The sequence below is a fragment of the Argiope bruennichi genome, chromosome 11 (genome assembly GCF_947563725.1).
Source record: "Argiope bruennichi chromosome 11, qqArgBrue1.1, whole genome shotgun sequence".
Classification (NCBI taxonomy): Eukaryota; Metazoa; Arthropoda; class Arachnida; order Araneae; family Araneidae; genus Argiope; species Argiope bruennichi.
This window is the reverse complement of record NC_079161.1, coordinates 71606589-71625656: the sequence shown is the minus strand read 5'-3', so window position 1 is coordinate 71625656 and position 19068 is coordinate 71606589. Positions and strand designations below refer to the sequence as shown.

General features: G+C 28.6%; 1 protein-coding gene across 1 annotated transcript; it reads left to right on the top strand.

The window, feature by feature from the left end:
- Nucleotides 1-6102: 6102 nt before the first annotated feature.
- LOC129956658 (uncharacterized) lies at nt 6103-7652 on the top strand. The gene is made up of 2 exons (XM_056068588.1): nt 6103-6637; nt 7561-7652. Exons 1-2 carry the CDS (start codon nt 6103-6105, stop codon nt 7650-7652), a joined length of 627 nt encoding a protein of 208 aa, XP_055924563.1.
- The last annotated feature ends 11416 nt before the right edge of the window (nt 7653-19068 follow it).

The window sequence follows — 19068 nt, the reverse complement described above, 5'->3', positions numbered from 1 at the left end:
CTGAACATTAAAGTTAAAATTATCATCGAATATTCACTGGTTCAATATACTTATTACAGAGTGTTAAGGGTAAAACCATCATCGAATGTTTACTGGTAAGTATACTTACAACTTAATTTTAGGTAATTTAAAAGAACTTTTTTTTTTTGGAACCATCGAATTTTAAAAAAATGGAATTGCGTCAACAGTTTTTGTTAATTTTAAAAACGAATGTTGAATTTAAATTAAATAAATTCAATAACAGATATCGGTAATTAAATATAAGAATATCTTAGAAAAGAACACAACACATTGGTGTTTCATTTCTGAAATCTTTTCCAGGAGATAACATTTAATGACAAACGCTGGAACTTAATGTCGTTACGAAATCCTTCGCACCGTGAATGGGCAGTGGTAAGTATACTTACCATTTTTGATTTAATTGATATCCAACTTTATATTTAATAGTTTTCTGAGCCATTAAGATAGTTTAATCGAATTTTAATCATCTGATCATCCTATTTATCTTTTTTAAATATTTCTTTGAATTCTCATAAAACCGTTCATAAAAAAATCTTTCGCAGATGGTTAGTATATATACCATAAAACTATAAAGGATTAAATACTATTTTACATCTGGTAAATAAAATATATTTTGATAATTTAGGAATTCTAGTTTTTATTACAGCAAAATATCATTTATTTATTTATTTTGTAAATACTTAAAACGAAAGCTTTTTCTATCTTCTTTATATTAAATATATAGAAGTGTAATCGAAGAACCAGTAGTAAACCTGGTGTTTAATATCTAACGAGCAGCAATCTGTTTTTCTAAGAGTGAGAAAACATATCAGCCAGTGCAGCTGCAGGTAATACACGCTGATTACTTGGCGAACAGGACATAACATTTTTATCGCCAAGCGCATGACCTTGTTATCGCGAAGAAAAAAAAACTCGTCTGCTTTTAATCATCTATGTGAAAGCTGCTTTCCTAATTCATTAATAATAAATACGTAATAAATATTTTATTAATACATTGCATTAAAATTAGTTACATTGTTATATTTTAATAAATATTCTGAAAATTGTAAATATTTGAAGTTGCATTTAAAACCGTTTTAGAATTCAATATTTTTTTTTGCGTATTTAGATGTTTCTAAAACCATATTTTTGGAAAATGTTCGTCTGTTTTAAAGACTTAATTTTAAATTTAATTATGAATTTTTCTGCAGGATACTCTTAATTTAACGAATAGTTTCATCTCAGCTGAACAAAAACGTGAATCAATTTTTCAATTTTTACTTTCTCGTATTCTAAGGTATATAAGAAGAAATATCGTAATTGTCAAAAATTCGAAATTGACAACATTTTGAAGAATTTTCCAATTCAGACATGAGTTTATAAAATACATTTTTTGAATTAAGTCTTTCTGGCTGTAAGCTCGATAGCTCAAAGCCACTTTCAGTTAGACGAAGGTAATTTATTCCAAATTCGATAGAAATATGGGTTTTATTCCAAATTCGATAGAAATAGTCCAAATTCTATAGAAAAATGGATTTTAGTCCAACTTCAATAGAAATATGGATTTTAGACCTAATTCGATACAAAAATGGATTTTAGACCTAATTCGATACAAAAATGGATTTTAGACCTAATTCGATACAAAAATGGATTTTAATCCAAATTCGATATAAATCTACGATTCCGTTCAACTTAAACATGTCTGCCAAAGCTTCGAACATACGGAAAAAGGGTAACAAACCAAGCTGGAGTTATCTTCCCAAAATTTTCTCACAATGAAGGTGTTACCCCGAGAAGGCCTTGAATAACATTGGCATACTAGAATTATGAAATATAACATTTGACATGGACTCAGCATTTTTACTGAATCAGTCGTGTCCTTCTTGGCGAGTTATTTGGCGATTAGGCCCTGACATGTGGTTAATTATATCCGAAAAAAGAATTTAGGTTTTAGATGTGTTTTTCCCACCGCTTGAAACAACAATTTTATCCAAAACAATGCTTGTAGTCACAAAATTCCCATAATAAGTTTGTGCATTTAAATAATTCCATTTGTAAGTTGCCGCGTTCACACGTTTCTAAAAGTAAATACCATCAACCACTTGCTGGAATTGGTTCAAAATTCTATTGATGAATAGACTATAAATGTTAATTCTATTATAGTCTATAAAGAATTCTATCCATCTAATTCTCTACATTTCGTAGTTATTGTGCTAATTTATATTCAAACAATCAGACTGATTGACTTCCAGAATTTCCTGAACGGAGTTTGCTCATAATCGTTCAGAAATCTGCAAATTTTGTTTAAAGACTGCATACCACATTTCAGCCGTTGGATTCAAAGAATTTTTCAGTTATATTTCTCAAAGATGGAAAGTAGACAGACATTTTCAAAAATGTAGTTTTCGAACTCTGGCTGAGATTCGTGTTGCTGTGAAACTAAGATTAGGAAATGCTGTTTGAATGTGTATTGTTGGTTTCTGCCATCGTTGTCTTTACGTATATTTTGGATGTATTTTGCTACCTATAACTCCTATTTTCTTGTGTGTCGATATCTTTTACATATTAAAAATACTGACAATAACACTTAGTGGACAGTTTCCATAACAATCTTTAAATTCTGAAGTTACAGGAAATAAATTGATGCAATCAGATGTTGCTGAATACTTTTAAATGTATCACAGTTTTTTTTACCTTTTTACGTTAAACTTATTAACCCTTAACTGGGGAGGTGCAGTACCTCAGACCACTAAGGATGGACTTTCGGTCACCCCTATTCTATTTTTAGCCCTAATCGAATGGATTGACATAGTAACTTCCTGTATCGTGACCTTCACTTCACGTTTACTTTTTCCATCGGTTTCAGCGGATGCGTTTTAAAAAAAATATGTCTTATTGCGCGACGTCTGTGAGACTACACCTCCCTTTTAGTATTTCAGAATTGTAAAACTCCTAGCAGATGTCTCTAAAACATGGTCCTCGAAATATCATCCAACCCACTGATTCCCTTATGAGGCAGAGCTCCAGAGACATTTAAATGAAGCAGAAAGTGACATTAGTGATGATGATAATTGCACAGAAGATTTTTTTGATGAATTCGCATTCGACTGATTCTGATATGTATGTTTAAATATAATCAATTTTTCTAGTGATAATGTATTTTGAAAAAAAAATTCTAAATTGTATTAATATACCAAGAAAAATATCTACAGAATTTACAAGCCGATTTTTATACCAGTACTTAACCTATATGTTTAAAATACTCTTGAGAACCCTGCTACGAAAGTTCACAATTTTCTGTGTTGAAATAATAAAATTAAAAAAAAGGCTCAAAATTACCCATTGTCATTTATTTTTATTTTTTATATAAGTATCGATTTTTTAATTATATTGTTCTTTATATTCTTTTATATACTGTAAAAATAAATATGTTTCAAAGGCTGAAAAACCATATGTTTTTTTCCAGAATATTTTTTGTTGTAACATGTAATTTGAGAAAAAAAAAATATGTTCAAAACAATTACTTTTCTTAATGTTAATATATTTTGAAAAATTTCTAAAACATATTTATATATTAAGAAAAATATCTGCAGATTATAATGCCTGATTTTCATACTAATACTTTTATTAGAAAATTTAATTTGAGTGTGAAGAAAATGAAGTGTCGTAGACCGTATTTCCCGAGTAAATTCCTAAATTTTCACTTCCCCAGTTAAGGGTTAAATGAATAAAAAAAATTAACTTTTTTAAAAATTGTCACCAACATAAAATGATGTGCAGCTTTCTTTTTGTAACGGTGTAGCTTTTAGATGGGATTATATCAACATTATCAGATTTTATTAGATATCTTAACACAACCAGTGAATTAAGATGTCTGAAAGATATTCTTCCCCTAATTTGTCAGTTTTACAAACATTAGAAAAAAACACCTAGATGGATATATCCCTTTTGAACCGCATGTTGATACCAGCTGCTGTGATATCCCCCAAAATTTCTCTCATACTCTCTATTAAAGCTGTCATACCAAAAAATGTCTTCCATGACTCTAAAATACAGTAGTTACGAAATATTTTTGGTGTGAATTTAGCATTTTCATTGAATCAATCGAGTCATCCTTGGAGAGTTATTTGGCGACAAATCCCCAGCAGGCACTTAATAGTATACGCAATTGAATTGTGCTTTAGACGCAATTTTCGCTACCGAATGAAACAAAAAATCGACATAAAGCTACTCTTCCAAACACAAAATATTTTGATATATTCCAATAACTGAAATATATCCAAATTTTATGTATTCAAGTCATCGCGTTTATATGTTTCTAAAAGTATATACATCCGATGGTCAATCTCTTGTTGAATTTGGTTCAAAATTTAATAGGTTTTTACTATAGATGTGAAATCTATATACTCGATTTTATCTATCTAGCTCTCTTCGTTTTGGAATTATTGTGTTTACTTATATTCGAACAGCAGAACCGAACTTTCTCACAACATATTTTACTCAAAATTTGACTGAAATATTCAAATTTGACATTAAAACCGTATGCACAATTTCAAATGTTTAGCTGAAATAGGTTTAGAGTTATCTTTGTCAAAGACAGACAAGCCGATTTTTTCCAAAATTTGTTTCTAAATCAGTGAGGTCTAAAACATGGAGATTCGTCAAAAACTTGAGATATAGCTTTTTGACGATTGCTATATTTTCTTTATACTATATGTAAGAGAAAGTAACAATTATATTTTTGATAAAAGGATTTGAAAAAATTCCTTATCCTATTCTTACATTTTATATTGAAGTATTATTTACTCTGTTTCAAAAGTCTCAATTTTAAAATATTAGTTCATTAAATACATCTTACTCGATTGATTTTTAAAACAAATATTGATCCATATAACATGTATAAATTAGTAATCAATGTAAAAAGACAATAGCTTATTAACTATATAATTTAACATTTGCTTCCTTTCGAAAGAATTAATAAAGCAACAAATAATTTTTATACGATTCACGAGCCATTAGTTTTTTTTTTCTTTTTAACAACACGGACAAAAAGGGGGAAAGGGAAAAAATACATTCTGCTACAAATAAAGTAATAAGACACCTGAGACACTCGAGAGTTAGCTAAGACTCATGTTAATTTATTATCCCGAAGTGGTCTTCGGAATACTGATAAATCGATTAATGTCTCCTGGTATTTTTTGCGGATGTTCTTTCTGCGGTTCTTTGGTTACGAAAGAAACTACAATGAGATAGGAATCTAGAAAGTAAGGACTAAAGGAATAAATTAATGCTTTGAATGAAATTGGAAATGAATTGCTTATTTAAATCCCTTGGATTATTTGTCAAAAATCGCAGATATATTTTAGTAAATGTGAAATTTTAAAAGTCATAACTTTTTTAGATAATGTAGATAGCACGAAAAGAGATTGCATACGGAGTGTTTGGTGCAAAGTAAGAGATGAAAAGAGAGAGTAGTATATAAAAATGCTGATTACGATGAAAAAGCATTACAAATAGGTTGCAAAGATAAAATATTATACAAGGAGAAAATATCGAACACATAGGGAGATTACAAAGAGAGAGTATTGTACAACGGTACAGATTAAAGAGAGTTAATGTTGTAATTAAAAGAAATTACTAAGAGAGAATATTGTGCAACGGTACAGATTAAAGAGTGTTAATGCAATAATTAAAAGAAATTACAAAGGGAGAATATGTATGTTCAAAGAACATTGTACAAAGAGAGAATATTGCACGGTGACAGAGATTATAAAGAGATAATGTTGCCTAGAGATATATTATTATGCAGAGAATATCAGATTTCTCTTTAATCTACAAAGATGCAAATTAAAGTGAGATCATGTTGCATCTGAAAGAAATGACAAAGAAAGAATACAGTATATTCAAATGAATCATACATAGAGAGAGTATTGTGAAAATTGTGAGAAGATAAATATAATATACCACTGACGGAGAGTTGTTGCTGCAAGCAAGCAAGCAAACAATTTTGTATAATTACTTTAGCTTGAGTGGCATCACCTTGTTTTATTGTTATTCTAAAATTACTTATATGCTTGTACGTCTACTTATTGTGAAGAATAAATGTATGCTTTACTAACGACGTCGTCTTTAATATATGGTGCCGAAAACTCTACGGTATTAGTGGGAATAGAAGCCTCACTCAACAGTAGACCTTTGATTTATGAGAGTGGTGAAAATGATACAGAGGAAGCTTTGACCCCAGCTCATTTCCTAACTGGTCGAAAGTTGACCATTGTTCCATCCGGACCTGAGTCAAGAAATGATAAGCTCACAAATATTTACCGGCAACAGCAAGACTTACTGGATACATTTTGGAAAAGATGGTCCAAAGAATATCTTTTGGAGTTACGTACATTTCATCAAGTACGAAATGTAAAGGAAACACCACGAGTACGAGTAGGAGACTTGGTCCTATTACAAGAAGATCTGCGACCACGACAAATGTGGAAGAAAGCTCTCGTGGTGAAATTAATCGATGGCCGGGACGGAAGAATTCGAACCTGCATCCTTCGTGTCAAAGGAAAGGAGATTACCCGTCCAATTCAACTGGTCATACCTCTGGATGTTGACCAGGGTGGGGAGGATGTTGCGGCAAGCAAGCAAGCAAACAATTTTGTATAATTACTTTAGCTTGAGTGGCATCACCTTGTTTTATTGTTATTCTAAAATTACTTATATGCTTGTACGTCTACTTATTGTGAAGAATAAATGTATGCTTTACAAACGCCGTCGTCTTTAATAGAGAGTATTGTATAAACAGAGAATATTGAACAGAATGAGAGCATTGTACAAACAGAGAATATTGGATAGAGTGAGAATATTGTACAAAAACATATTATTTTATATACAGGGACATAAAAAAGAGAGTGATGTCCAAAGATGCAGATTACAAAGAGTGAATGTTGCCCAAAGGGAGAGTATTGCACAAACAATGTGATTATAAAAAGAGAGTATTAAGCAATGAAAAAAAATTGAAAACAACGGTATTACAAAAAGGAAGAATTGTACAGAAACGGAGAATAAAAAAAAAAGAAAATATTGCTTACAGAAAGATCATTTATAAAGTGAAGATACTGCGCATAGGCACGGTATTTACAAAGCGGAAATATTACCTACTGGGAGAAACGTGTACAGAGAGAAAGCATTGCAGAAACAGAGAGATTACAAAAATTCATATTGTTATTTTTTAGAAGTTTGACATTTACCCAGATTTTTGTTATTCTTTCGTTGTTAGACCTTCATATGATAGAAAAAATATTTTACAAACCATGTATCTATATCTGTACATACGTTGATAGAAAAAAGAATTATTTTTTTAAAAAAAATTGTAAGTGAACTTAACACCAACTAAATTTTATTAATTTATTTAGCAATAATTATATTGATATTAATTAATATTATAATATCACTTAATAATATAACTTAAATAACATTATATTTGAAATTCATATAATTTATCAATGATCTGTCTATTTCTGGGCGATTACTAAGTACTGTATTATAATCTGCTTATTCTAGGAAAGGCACGGGATAATAACTTGGAACGTCTTTTAACAAAGGAAGATAATTTGGTAAATAGTTTTGAAACTAAAACTGTAGTTGTGAGGTGAATTTAAACAAATTATAACAACTGGTCAATCATCTATTAGTCTGTTAATGCATATGAGCATAAACGCGATGATATAAAACAGTAGAAGTGATCTACCAGGTACTTTCTTGCCTTTTTCGTGAAAAAATATTTGTTCACTACCCCCAACCGAAGATGTGAAAAACTTGAGAAAGACCGGGAACACCGCAAACATTCAAATTTTTTAATGTTTTGTGTACATGAATGTTTTGTGTTTTCTTGTACAGTAAAGAAATATAAATATATATTGTTACAAATTTTTCTTCTACAACAAATACCGCTAATCAATTGTAATAGCGCAGCACATTTAATTGCTATAGTTCAGCAGCTTTCTTGCTGTCTAATCCTCCAAGAACTTTTATTTGTCGGCGACTCCGACTCCTCTCACACACAACTTTTCTGACGATCCACACACTTCTTCCACTATCCACACACTTCTTCCACTATCCACACGACTTCTTCTCCAGCTTCAGAGTGCCCGTCTTTTATAGTTCCGGGAGGCGGGGCTAGAAACTGCAGACCAATCAGGGCGTACCTGGGTGTATCTCTGTTATTACTGGATGGATCATGAAACTTCTCGAACTTTCTGGTATTATCCATTTAGTCGCCAAACTCGCCAAATTCACCGCCAAGTCGCCAAATGGTCGCCAAGCTCTCAGGTCATTGACGTGGCAGCCGCTCAGCTCAGATCTTACAACGGTCTTTCTTACGGTGATACTAGCCGTGATGGGAAGCAAATTACAAGTTTGTAACAATATTTTCATCTCCATTTTCGTTCATTGATTGGAAAAAAAATTTGAAACAGAACTTAAAATAACATACCAAATTTCATTTATTAAATCTTTAAGTTTTGGATTTATCATGTTTAACATGCATCCGAAAGTAGAAAAGGAAAGAAAGTACATACGATCAACTCTTGGATAGATTTGATTCAAAAGTTGATTAAAAAAATCAAAATATTAGATGCTTAAACTCTATAACAGGGTTCATTTGATATAAATCGTTGTGCTAAGTCTATTTATAAGATATATACAAAGTAAGAAACTTTTTGATTATTAACAGGAAATGACTTTGAAGGATAAAAAATGAATGATTCAGGGATAATATTTACATCAGAAAATTCAAGCAATAAAATTAAATGCTCCTATATAATAAGAAGCATTATGGTGAAGCCTCTAACTTGTCTCTTGAATTTGAATTTGAGCTTTATCGTTAATTTTTTCTTTTCTTTCAATCATATTTTCCTGTCCTTTTCTTTCAGAAAATAGTCGTTTGCTAAATAGAAACGAAACATAAATAAGTGAGATCAGCGGTAAACGTATTTGTTACCGACTGTAGAAAATGATAATTGCACTAAATCATACTAGCTGCATTTGGCGACCAGTCTGTTAGCTTAGATTAATGAGTTTAGGTAATTAAATTAATAAAATGGGATGCATTTCTTAAAAAAAATGTCACCTTCTATTTTATAAGACAAAAACACTTGAATTCAGTTAAACAGTTGTAAATTAGAAAAGCTAAGGGAAAAATTGTTCAGGAAAGAATTTTATATCACTAAAATGTTAATATTTTTGTTTTATGATAGTTCAAAAAGGTATTTTTAATTTTTTTTATAAAATAACTGTTTGGGAAGATTTGGGAAATTCCATAGGCAAGTCATAATAATTACGCTAGAATGAAGGTCATTATAGTGTGCCAAAATTGAAAAATTTTGGAGCGATTTCTCGTCAAATATAATCTTGACAATTTTTTATGGCAACTTCAAAACCCATTTGTTAGTATTTCTGGTATACATTAAGGATTACTGATTTTTAGAGTTTCTGGACGATTGGCACTGTTTGACTGGCTTGGCGAGAAACCCAATATCAATTTTAAATCTTGAAGTTCTGGAACGGCAATCTACTTATCAGGCAATGATTAAGCCTATTTTTGCGCTTGATTAAATTTTTTGTTTGAAGCCTATTTCTTGATTTTTTTCTATATCTTATTTCATTTAACTGAATGTCTAAGGTGACGAACTATTTCCAGAACATTTCTACTAATATTTTGCAGCTCCATTAATTAGCTAAGCAAAATTTTTGATTCAGTGCAGCTGAAAAAATCATCAATGACTGAAGCAGTCTGAAATTTATATGATGTTTTGTTTATATTTGACTGTTGCCATTTGACAAGTAGTAACAAGTTCTATTTCTGTGCCACGTACGTTAACTTATATATATACAGATTTTTCACTATTTGCAGCAAAACTAAACTAAATTAACGGCGCGGAACGATGATTTAAAATGAATTTTCTACAGCAAACGTTGAGACCGTTTAAAGTAATTGGAATCAATTTATGTTTAGATTAGTTTATTATTCCTTTTTTCACATCTGTTTCTTTATTTATTGTGTTTTAAAGCTTCTTTCTAAGAAATGGAAATCTACACTTTTGTGAAGCAAACGTCAAGACATATTTAAAACTAGCCGCCTTTGGCGACCAGCCGGTTTGCCAATCTTAATGCTCGTTAAAATTTTACTTATTAAATATTTTACGCAATTCCAACTTTAATATATTCTTCATCAAAATATTTTAAAACTTCAAATTTTGATAGTCATATAATTCACTCATAATATTATAAAGGCCTTCAGTCATTACGTGATATGTATCTGTCTCATTTTCTGTTACCCCTCGTAGAAATTATGCTTGAAATTAAATGGTAAATGATTAATCTGCGATTAATATAATAATATTTTTTACTGAAACAAAGCATTTTTTTAATAATATGATTACTGATAATAGAGTCACTGAGCGTTTAAACTTTATGGGCACTAAAGAATATCTTTCTTAATTTATGTAATATCTCAAGAATTTGTCCTTTCTCATATTCATCATGAACAGATCGATTCATTAACAATGCTTAATTTTAAATGCATCAAACACTAAGAAAATAAAACGAATCGTTTAAAATAATCGGTCTAAAACAGGTTTAAAAAAACTACTTAAAAAACGATGTACTTAAAACTATAAGCATATACAAAAAATATATATAACTAACATAAATACAATTTAATTACAAAAGCATGCAACTAACCTAAAAATAATTTAAATAATTGAAAACTGGTTAAAAAAACTACTTAAAAAACGATGTACTTAAAACTATAAGCATATATAAAAATATATATATAACTAACATAAATAAAATTTACTTACAAAAGCATGCAACTAACCTAAAAATAATTTAAATCATCCGTTGATAATGGTTGTCATGACAACAATCAGAACACAATGCGCAAGCTTGTATTTTCTTCGCCAGTTATGTTAACGCAAATGCGTGAATTTTTCTACGCCAGCTGGGGTAACGCTATGCAGATTATACAATTTTAATTTTCTTTATTCTGTGTTATTTTAATTCAAAAGTATTTCAGAATGAATCTGAAACATGGATTAATTAACAATGTTTAATTTTAAATGCATAAAACATTAAGAAAATAAAAAGAATCGTTTGAAATAAATCGCCGAAAAATTTTAACCCTAGCCTCATTACTGTTGGGAGAAAAAAAACTGAAGTCTTACTCATTTGACGGTAGGGAAAATGGAAGATTTCTTTGGCGGGAAAGTTAGTTTTTAATTAATAATTAAAATTCTAATTAAAATTTCAAAAAAAGGGACCCCAGGTGCACATTCCCGACCTCTAAGGTATACATGTACCAAATTTGGTAGATGTAAGTTGAATTTTCTGGCCTGTAGAGCGCCAACACACACACACACACATTGAACTTTATTATAAGTATAGATTTATTCTACATTTTTAAATAACACAATATTTGATGTTTGTTGAATGTCTAATTATACCCTAAATGACCATTGATAAATATCTGTCTATCTTTTATTCTGACACAACAGATAAAACAAAATAAATCGGCCGTACCTAAAATTAATTTGAAATGATAGTAAATTTTATCCAAGAAAATTACTCTTTCCTTTTATTTCGGGAATGGAAACATCGTGCTTTATCCCTGTTTCTATTTGCTATTTTTCGAAATTCTTTTTTAGGATATCATTTAATTTGTTTTAGTAACAGAGCCTTTGTATCTCAAAAAGACCAGAGGCTTTTATTGATGAAAATACGTGCGGATGTTAATTTATAAAGATATAAACAAATATGTATTTATAAAAATACAAACGGGTGTTTATAGGAAACATTTAAAACAGTTTCCAATTATTGTTTTTTTATGCAAACCGTTGAATGTGTCATGTTGGCTGCGATATCATTTAATGTATGTATCAGCAGCTCAGCTTTTGTATTTGAAATAGACAAGCAGGTGCTTATTTATGAAAACAAATACGGATGTTTATTTAAATAAATAAAAATTATTTATTTATGCAAATATAAACAAATGTTTCCCGTAAACAATTCAAGCAATGTTTCATCTGTTTATTATGTAAATCCCTAGACATAACATGTAGGTTACAATGCAGTCTAATTTGTTTGTTCGCAACTGAGTTATTTTTTCTCAAAAATGTAAGCAGTTACTTATATTTAGAAGTGAATAAAACAGGTTCTCTGGTATCAGCTGAATATTAAAACAATCTTTGTTGCTTATAGTAAAGATGAATATGTATTTTTGTGTGTGCATTGGCTCTTTAGAGGGTAGTTTGATTGACCAGGAGCTGCCAAACTTGGCACATATTTTCTTTGGAAGGTGTAAAAAAGAAAACAAATGTTGATATTTTAATTTCAATTATAATTAACGAAAATATAAGTTAAAGTTTGACATTTTCCACTTTAAAGTCCAAAATAAATTATAGCAAAGAAGTGACTTTTTTCATGATTTTAAAATTCAAAAGAATTATTTTCAATGGCAGCAGTTTTTTTTTAACAAAATAATTCTCTATTTTTAATAAATTTCAAAAAAAAAATATATTTTGAACATATTTTACAAAAATTTATTTCTCAAAAATAAATATAAAATTTAACCTGCCCCATCGCATTATAGGAGCAATTAGCTTTTATCAAAATGTTGTCATCATGTTGATCGAAGCTCATTTTAAAAGATTAAGTTAGCTTCAAATGAAAATTAAAGGCAGATAAGTGAAATTTTCTGTACGTTTCTGTGCAAATTGAAATAAATATGACAGCAGGATATCTTGCGGAAAAACAGTTCCCTGTGATCTTTTGAAATATCTAGATTGATTTAATAATTATATATTACATACCACATGCATGACTTATATAAAAACAGAATATCCACTTTAATCGAGGCCTAACTACAATATTCGTAACAATTACTATTAGGAATCTAAATCTAATAAATAAAATGGTTAAAATGAAGAAAATAATGCTATTTTTTACAGTTTTAATAAATAAGTATTCTAATGAATGACGAATTTTATATCCGCTCTTCAGGTAACACTTATTAAAGTAATCTTGAGATACTAACATTTTAAATAAAATTCTATCCACTTTATTAATAATAATTGAATTATGGACATAATTTTAACATTATTATCTTAAAAAAATGTGCGATTTTAATCACTCCAACACTCCATAGGCCAATTCTTCATATCTATTTATAAGTTCAAGTGACAAAAATATTTCACTACGTATGGTACAATAGGACCAAAAGGATGCTATAAAACTCAAGATTGCATAATGTTTTTAGCCGTTTATTCACTGATTTTTTTAAAAATAATATTTCCATCATTTAAATCTTTTAAAAGCGAAATTAAGATCTGAATTTTCAAATAAATCAAAGAAATGCTTATTGAATAATTCTTTGGAATATTGCAAATATTATGAATATATATATATATATCTATTTTCTATATAACACTTCATTTCTAAACGTTTCTGTTTTCAGAACTCAAGTTTAAATTTAAAAAAATAAACATGTTAGTTTAAAACAAAAACATTTTTTTTATATATTTATATCATTCGCACTACAATAACCCTTTACGGCCCAACAGGCCGTACGCATTCTATCCTGGCAGGTCAGTTCATATTTCAAATGAGAAGTGCAAGAAATAAAGCGTAGACGTCCTTGTTGACAACTAGTTTTATATCATACACTCTTCTTTTGACAATAAACCAGCCTGCCGAGAAGTAATTTGCAAGGCCTGTTGGACCATTAGTAAAAGGGTTAAAATGCAAATTTTTCGGCAACTGACAAAAAATTGACAATTAACATTTTGGCAACTGACATATATATATATATATATATATATATATATATATATATATATATATATATATATATATATATATATATATATATATATATATATATATATATATATATATATATATATATATATTACATATCATAGGAACTATGATTATATTATGATTGTAGGATTATCAAAATTTGAAGCTTAAAAAGTTGAAGTTACTTTCCTGAAGTTGCCATCAAGCGATTAAATTAAATAAAATATTGAATTGAGTATTTTAATGAGAATTAATACTCCCAAACCAGCTGGTTGTAGAAGGCAATTATTGAATAAACGTGTATTCAAAGTCAGAGTTAACTTTTTTTAAGAATAACAATTTTTCTATATATGAAACAAAGCTAATATAAGTTATGATAGTTAAAATTTAAATGGTTTCAAATGGAATTTAAACTATTGTTGTTCATTAAAGATTTTAAAATAAAGATTTTATTATTATTTTCTGAAATTAGTTTAATTTTTTTTTGTATTAATAGAAATCTATAAAAGCGTAATAAAGTTGAAATAATTCACAATAACCGATAATAATGATATAATTTTTATGATGAAACGAGAATAGAATAGTGTTTGTCTAGACGTGATCTTATAATCCTAACAATATCATGAATCTGATTTAATGCGTCATTGGTTTGTCTCTAGTTACCGTCCCAATTCTCTCTCGCATTAAGGCGACACAACACATAAAAAAAAATGATAAAACAAATTATTGGCTCATTTGATAAATTGGATCTGTCTGTAAAATTTTAAAGCCGTTATCTGTTTTATTTTATTTAATCCTTTAAAAGTTTTTAATGCATGACAGAAAAAAAAACAATATTACCACGCCCATTTTTGAGATCGTCTGCGAATATTCAGTGTGATGAGAAATGAATTATATTTTTCTGCCACTCGAAAAATTGCGTATATAAACTGAAATGAATTAAAGTGTATGAACACACTTGAAACTTCAAAAATCGTTTAAAATATCGAATATTTTTTTTTATTGCTTAATAATGTTCTCTGATTCTTTAGCTTTCAAACGATACCAAGATGTTGCCAATATTCCAAATATTTCTCGAGTTATAATTATTTTTCTTGAGGTGCTTTCATTGAAAACTCTAGTTACGGTGTTTTTAAAACTCATTTTATGAAGAATGATATTTTTCCACTCTGTTGCTTCATTCAAACAATCATAACTCAACAAGAAATGAACCAAATACAGTTATTTATATATCAATATAATGTGTATGAAATAGTGGATGTTTTGTGCCTCAATCAAAGTTATATTTATAGAAATAAATTTTTAATAGCTGTTTAAATGTTAAAATTACAGAAAAATTCTCGCTTTTTCTATTCATCGTTTATGAAAAAAATTTAAAAAAAAAAAAAAAACTATGAATTTTTATAACTTGATTGCGGCAGACAACATGCCTGAGGCAGACACAATTAATCCATGTTTCAGATTCATTCTGAAGTACTTTTGAATTAAAATAACACAGAATAAAGGAAATTAAAAATGTATAATCTGCATAGCGTTACCCCAACTGGCGTAGAAAAATTCACGCATTTGCGTTACCTAACTGACGAAGAAAATTCACGCATGCGCATTGTTCTGATTGTTGTCATGACAACCACTTTCAACGGATGATTTAAATTATTTTTAGGTTAGTTGCTTACTTTTGAAAGTAAATTGTATTTATGTTAGTTATATATTTTTTTGTATATGCTTATAGTTTTAAGTACATCGTTTTTTAAGTTGTTTTTTTAAACCTGTTTTAGACCGATTATTTTAAACAATTCATTTTATTTTCTTAGTTTTTAATGCATTTAAAATGAAACATTGTTCATTAATCGATCAGTTCATTATGAGTCTGAGAAAATGTTGTTGACAAATTCTTGAGATATTACATAAATTAAGAAAGATATTCTTTCATAATATATTCTTTCTAATCATATTATTAAAAAAATGCTTTGTTTCAGTAAAAAAATATTATTATTTTAATTGCAGATTAATCCTTTGCACTTTAATTTAAGGTGTACGTTAACACTTGAAGATTTTTTTTTAGATTTTAACTTTAAAAATCCAGTTTTTTCACAGTATGTTATTAATATATGTTTAAACTCATTTTAGTGAGAAAAAACCATATTACACTAATTATTAATTAATTAAATAATATTTAACGAGCTAATTAGCTTATTTTTTGAAACATGATATCTTAAATTCTAATTTGTACAGACACACAATTCTAGTTGGAAATGATGCCTAATATTAGACTTCATGTTGTCTGCCTCAAACAAGTTATAAAAATATATATTTTTTTAAACAATTTTTTCATCAACAATGAATAGAAAAGGCGAGATTTTATCTGTAATTTTAAATTTTAAACAGCTATTGAAAATTTATGTCTATACATATAACTTTTATTGAGACACAAAACATCCGCTATTTCATACACATTATATTGATATATAAATAACTGTATTTGGTTCATTTCTTGTTGAGTTATGATTGTTTGAATGAAGCAACAGAGTGAAAAAATATCATTCTTCATAAAATGAGTTTTAAAAACACCGTAACTAGAGGTTTTAATGAAAGCACCTCAAGAAAAATAATTATAACTCAAGAAATATTTCGAATATTGACAACATCTGGGTATCGTTTGAAAGCTAAAGGATCAGAAAACGTTATTAAGCAATAAAAAAATATTCGATATTTTGAACGATTTTTGAAGTTTCAAGTGTATACATATACCTTAAAGCATAAATTCTACGAGGGGTAACAGAAAATGAGAGAGATACATATCACATTATGACTGAAGGCCTTTATAATATTATGAGTGAATTATATGACTATCAAAATTTGAAGTTTTAAAATATTTTGCTGAAGAATCTATTAAAGTTGGAATTGCATAAAATATTTAATTATTAAAATTTTAACGGGCATTAAGATTGGGGAACCGGCTGGTCGCCAAAGGCGGCTAGTTTTAAATAATTTAGAGTGAATTAATTAATTTATAGAAGTTATAGGCAAACTTGAATGGATATATCATGGTATAGATGAATGATAATTTAATTTTTTTTTTCATGTTGTGTTTTTGCTTATATAATATTTTTCGAAAGATCAATGATTTTTTAAATAATAAATTAATGGTATGAATTATTTTGTGAATATTCTAAAATATATGTTTTGTACAACTTACTATAGAATTATCTCTACGATGTGTAGTAAATTTTTAAATGTTCACAATCTAAATTAATTCATTTTTCAAAAATTTGTGTGCATTTTACAATACAAAAGTTATAAAAACTTAGATATTATTAGGAGGAAGAAATCGATAGCAAGTTTTATGTAGAATAAAAGTATATCTTGCTATAATTTTAAATTCGCACTTTTAAAAAAGTCTTAGAAATGAAATAAAGTTTATTTTTTAAATTTAAATTTTACAAAAATTTTAGAAATAATTCAACCGTTTTTCTGAGCAAATGCTAAAGAGAACTATTCTGCTTAAAATACAACTAAAATATAATTCCAAGCAATAATAATAAAAAAAATATGTAGATGTTACTATGCTTCCTTAACTTTTGTTTTTTTGCAATGCCCCCCTTTTTTTACACATAGTTATCACAAACATTCTCAAATATAAACTAATTATTAAAATTGAATTGAAACCCTCTAACAAAAAAAATTCGTAAAATTACTAAATTTAAAAATATAATGATAGGAAATATTAGCAATGACTTCTGATTCATAAAAGGAGATTATAATAAATCAACATAAATGTGAAATGATATAAATTAGATTATTTAGACCTCAGATTATTGGTCTTCACTTCAATCTAGAATAAAAAATGTAAAAATGTGACTTTTACGAATTCATGACTAATTTGTACTTCACGAATAAAAATTAGTTGTGTGATCATAAGTTTTGCGGAAACACCAATAAATTGGCTAAGTTTAGTATCTATGTTTTTACCCTTTTCACTACTAAGCAAGTCCAACAGCTTGTGCAAATTCTACACTGCCGAGCCAGCTTCTCTTTGAAACGAGGCAGGCATCTAAAGCAAGGGCACATTTGGTAATAACTCGTTTTACATCTTTTATCCCCATTTTGAAAAAGATGTCTACTCTTTAGAGCACAGTATGCTAGGTCTGTTGAGTCGGCTCAGTAGTTAAAAGTTTAAAACACTTATGTGCGTGATGCAGATACCGCCATTATTAATTATTGTGGAGTAGCAACAATAAAATACTACAAATCACTATACAAAAATTTTAAATTGCTTCTTTAAAAGCGCTTTATAACTGCACCTATTGATTCGCTTAGTTACTTAAGGAGTGACGGATTGTTATGAGCGAGGAAGGAGCCTGGGACTTCGTGGTTCGCTGCCGAGTAACAAGACCACAAGACAAAAGCAATTGCCCGTGTTTCGAAGCTGTTATCTGGCTAATAAGCTTTTCACCACAAATGTAGCTGCAATGTATTATCCAAAACAGACCGGCAACCATATCTGCAGAAATTAATCAAATATTTAAATTCACTATTATAAAATTTAACTTATGTAGATAGAGTTTGATATTTATATGTTTAAAGATTTTAAAAAGCTTGTGCATATTATATTTATCTTTTTATACAAGTGATTTAGAATGCACAATATTTATTTTAAAATTTGATTTATGATGTAGTACTAATAATGTGTGCTTGAAAGATGTTTGAGGATTTGTTTAACTTCTAAATAATTTAATATGACAACCAAATACATGAGTCACTTTTCCATAGGGGATTTGATCATACGGCAATAAGGCAGACTAAAGAGTTGTGGATATTTTTTCACCTTTGTCTCCTCCCTGTGTTCTATTTCGAAACACTTTTACATTAAAATTATTTTCTAAACAAAATTGTCCTCTTTTTCCAAAAAGGCTTGAATCTTAAAGCTTGAAAATCATGTACTATCTTTAATGTTTATAGGCATTGCATCAAAATGAATTACCTGTTAAGGGAATCGAGTCGAATTATCGCATTATTATTCAAACTATAATATCTGAAATCTTTCATCAGCTTCCTAAGATTATCAGGCAGTCAATTTCTAAATGTTTAAACTACGAGCACTGAAAGCCCTGCATGTTCAAGTATCCTAAAATAATTAAATTGACAAGTAAAATCTTAACAATCATTAAAGATAAACTGTAATCAGTAATTAAGAATAAAATTTAAGAATAA

Bases quoted from the DNA above. Each gene is read 5' to 3' on its own strand.
- LOC129956658 (XM_056068588.1), top strand. From the start codon at position 6,103: ATGTATGCTTTACTAACGACGTCGTCTTTAATATATGGTGCCGAAAAC. The intron at 6,638-7,560 runs GCAAGCAAGCAA...TGCTTATTCTAG, and splicing joins TGGGGAGGATGTTGCGGCAA to GAAAGGCACGGGATAATAAC.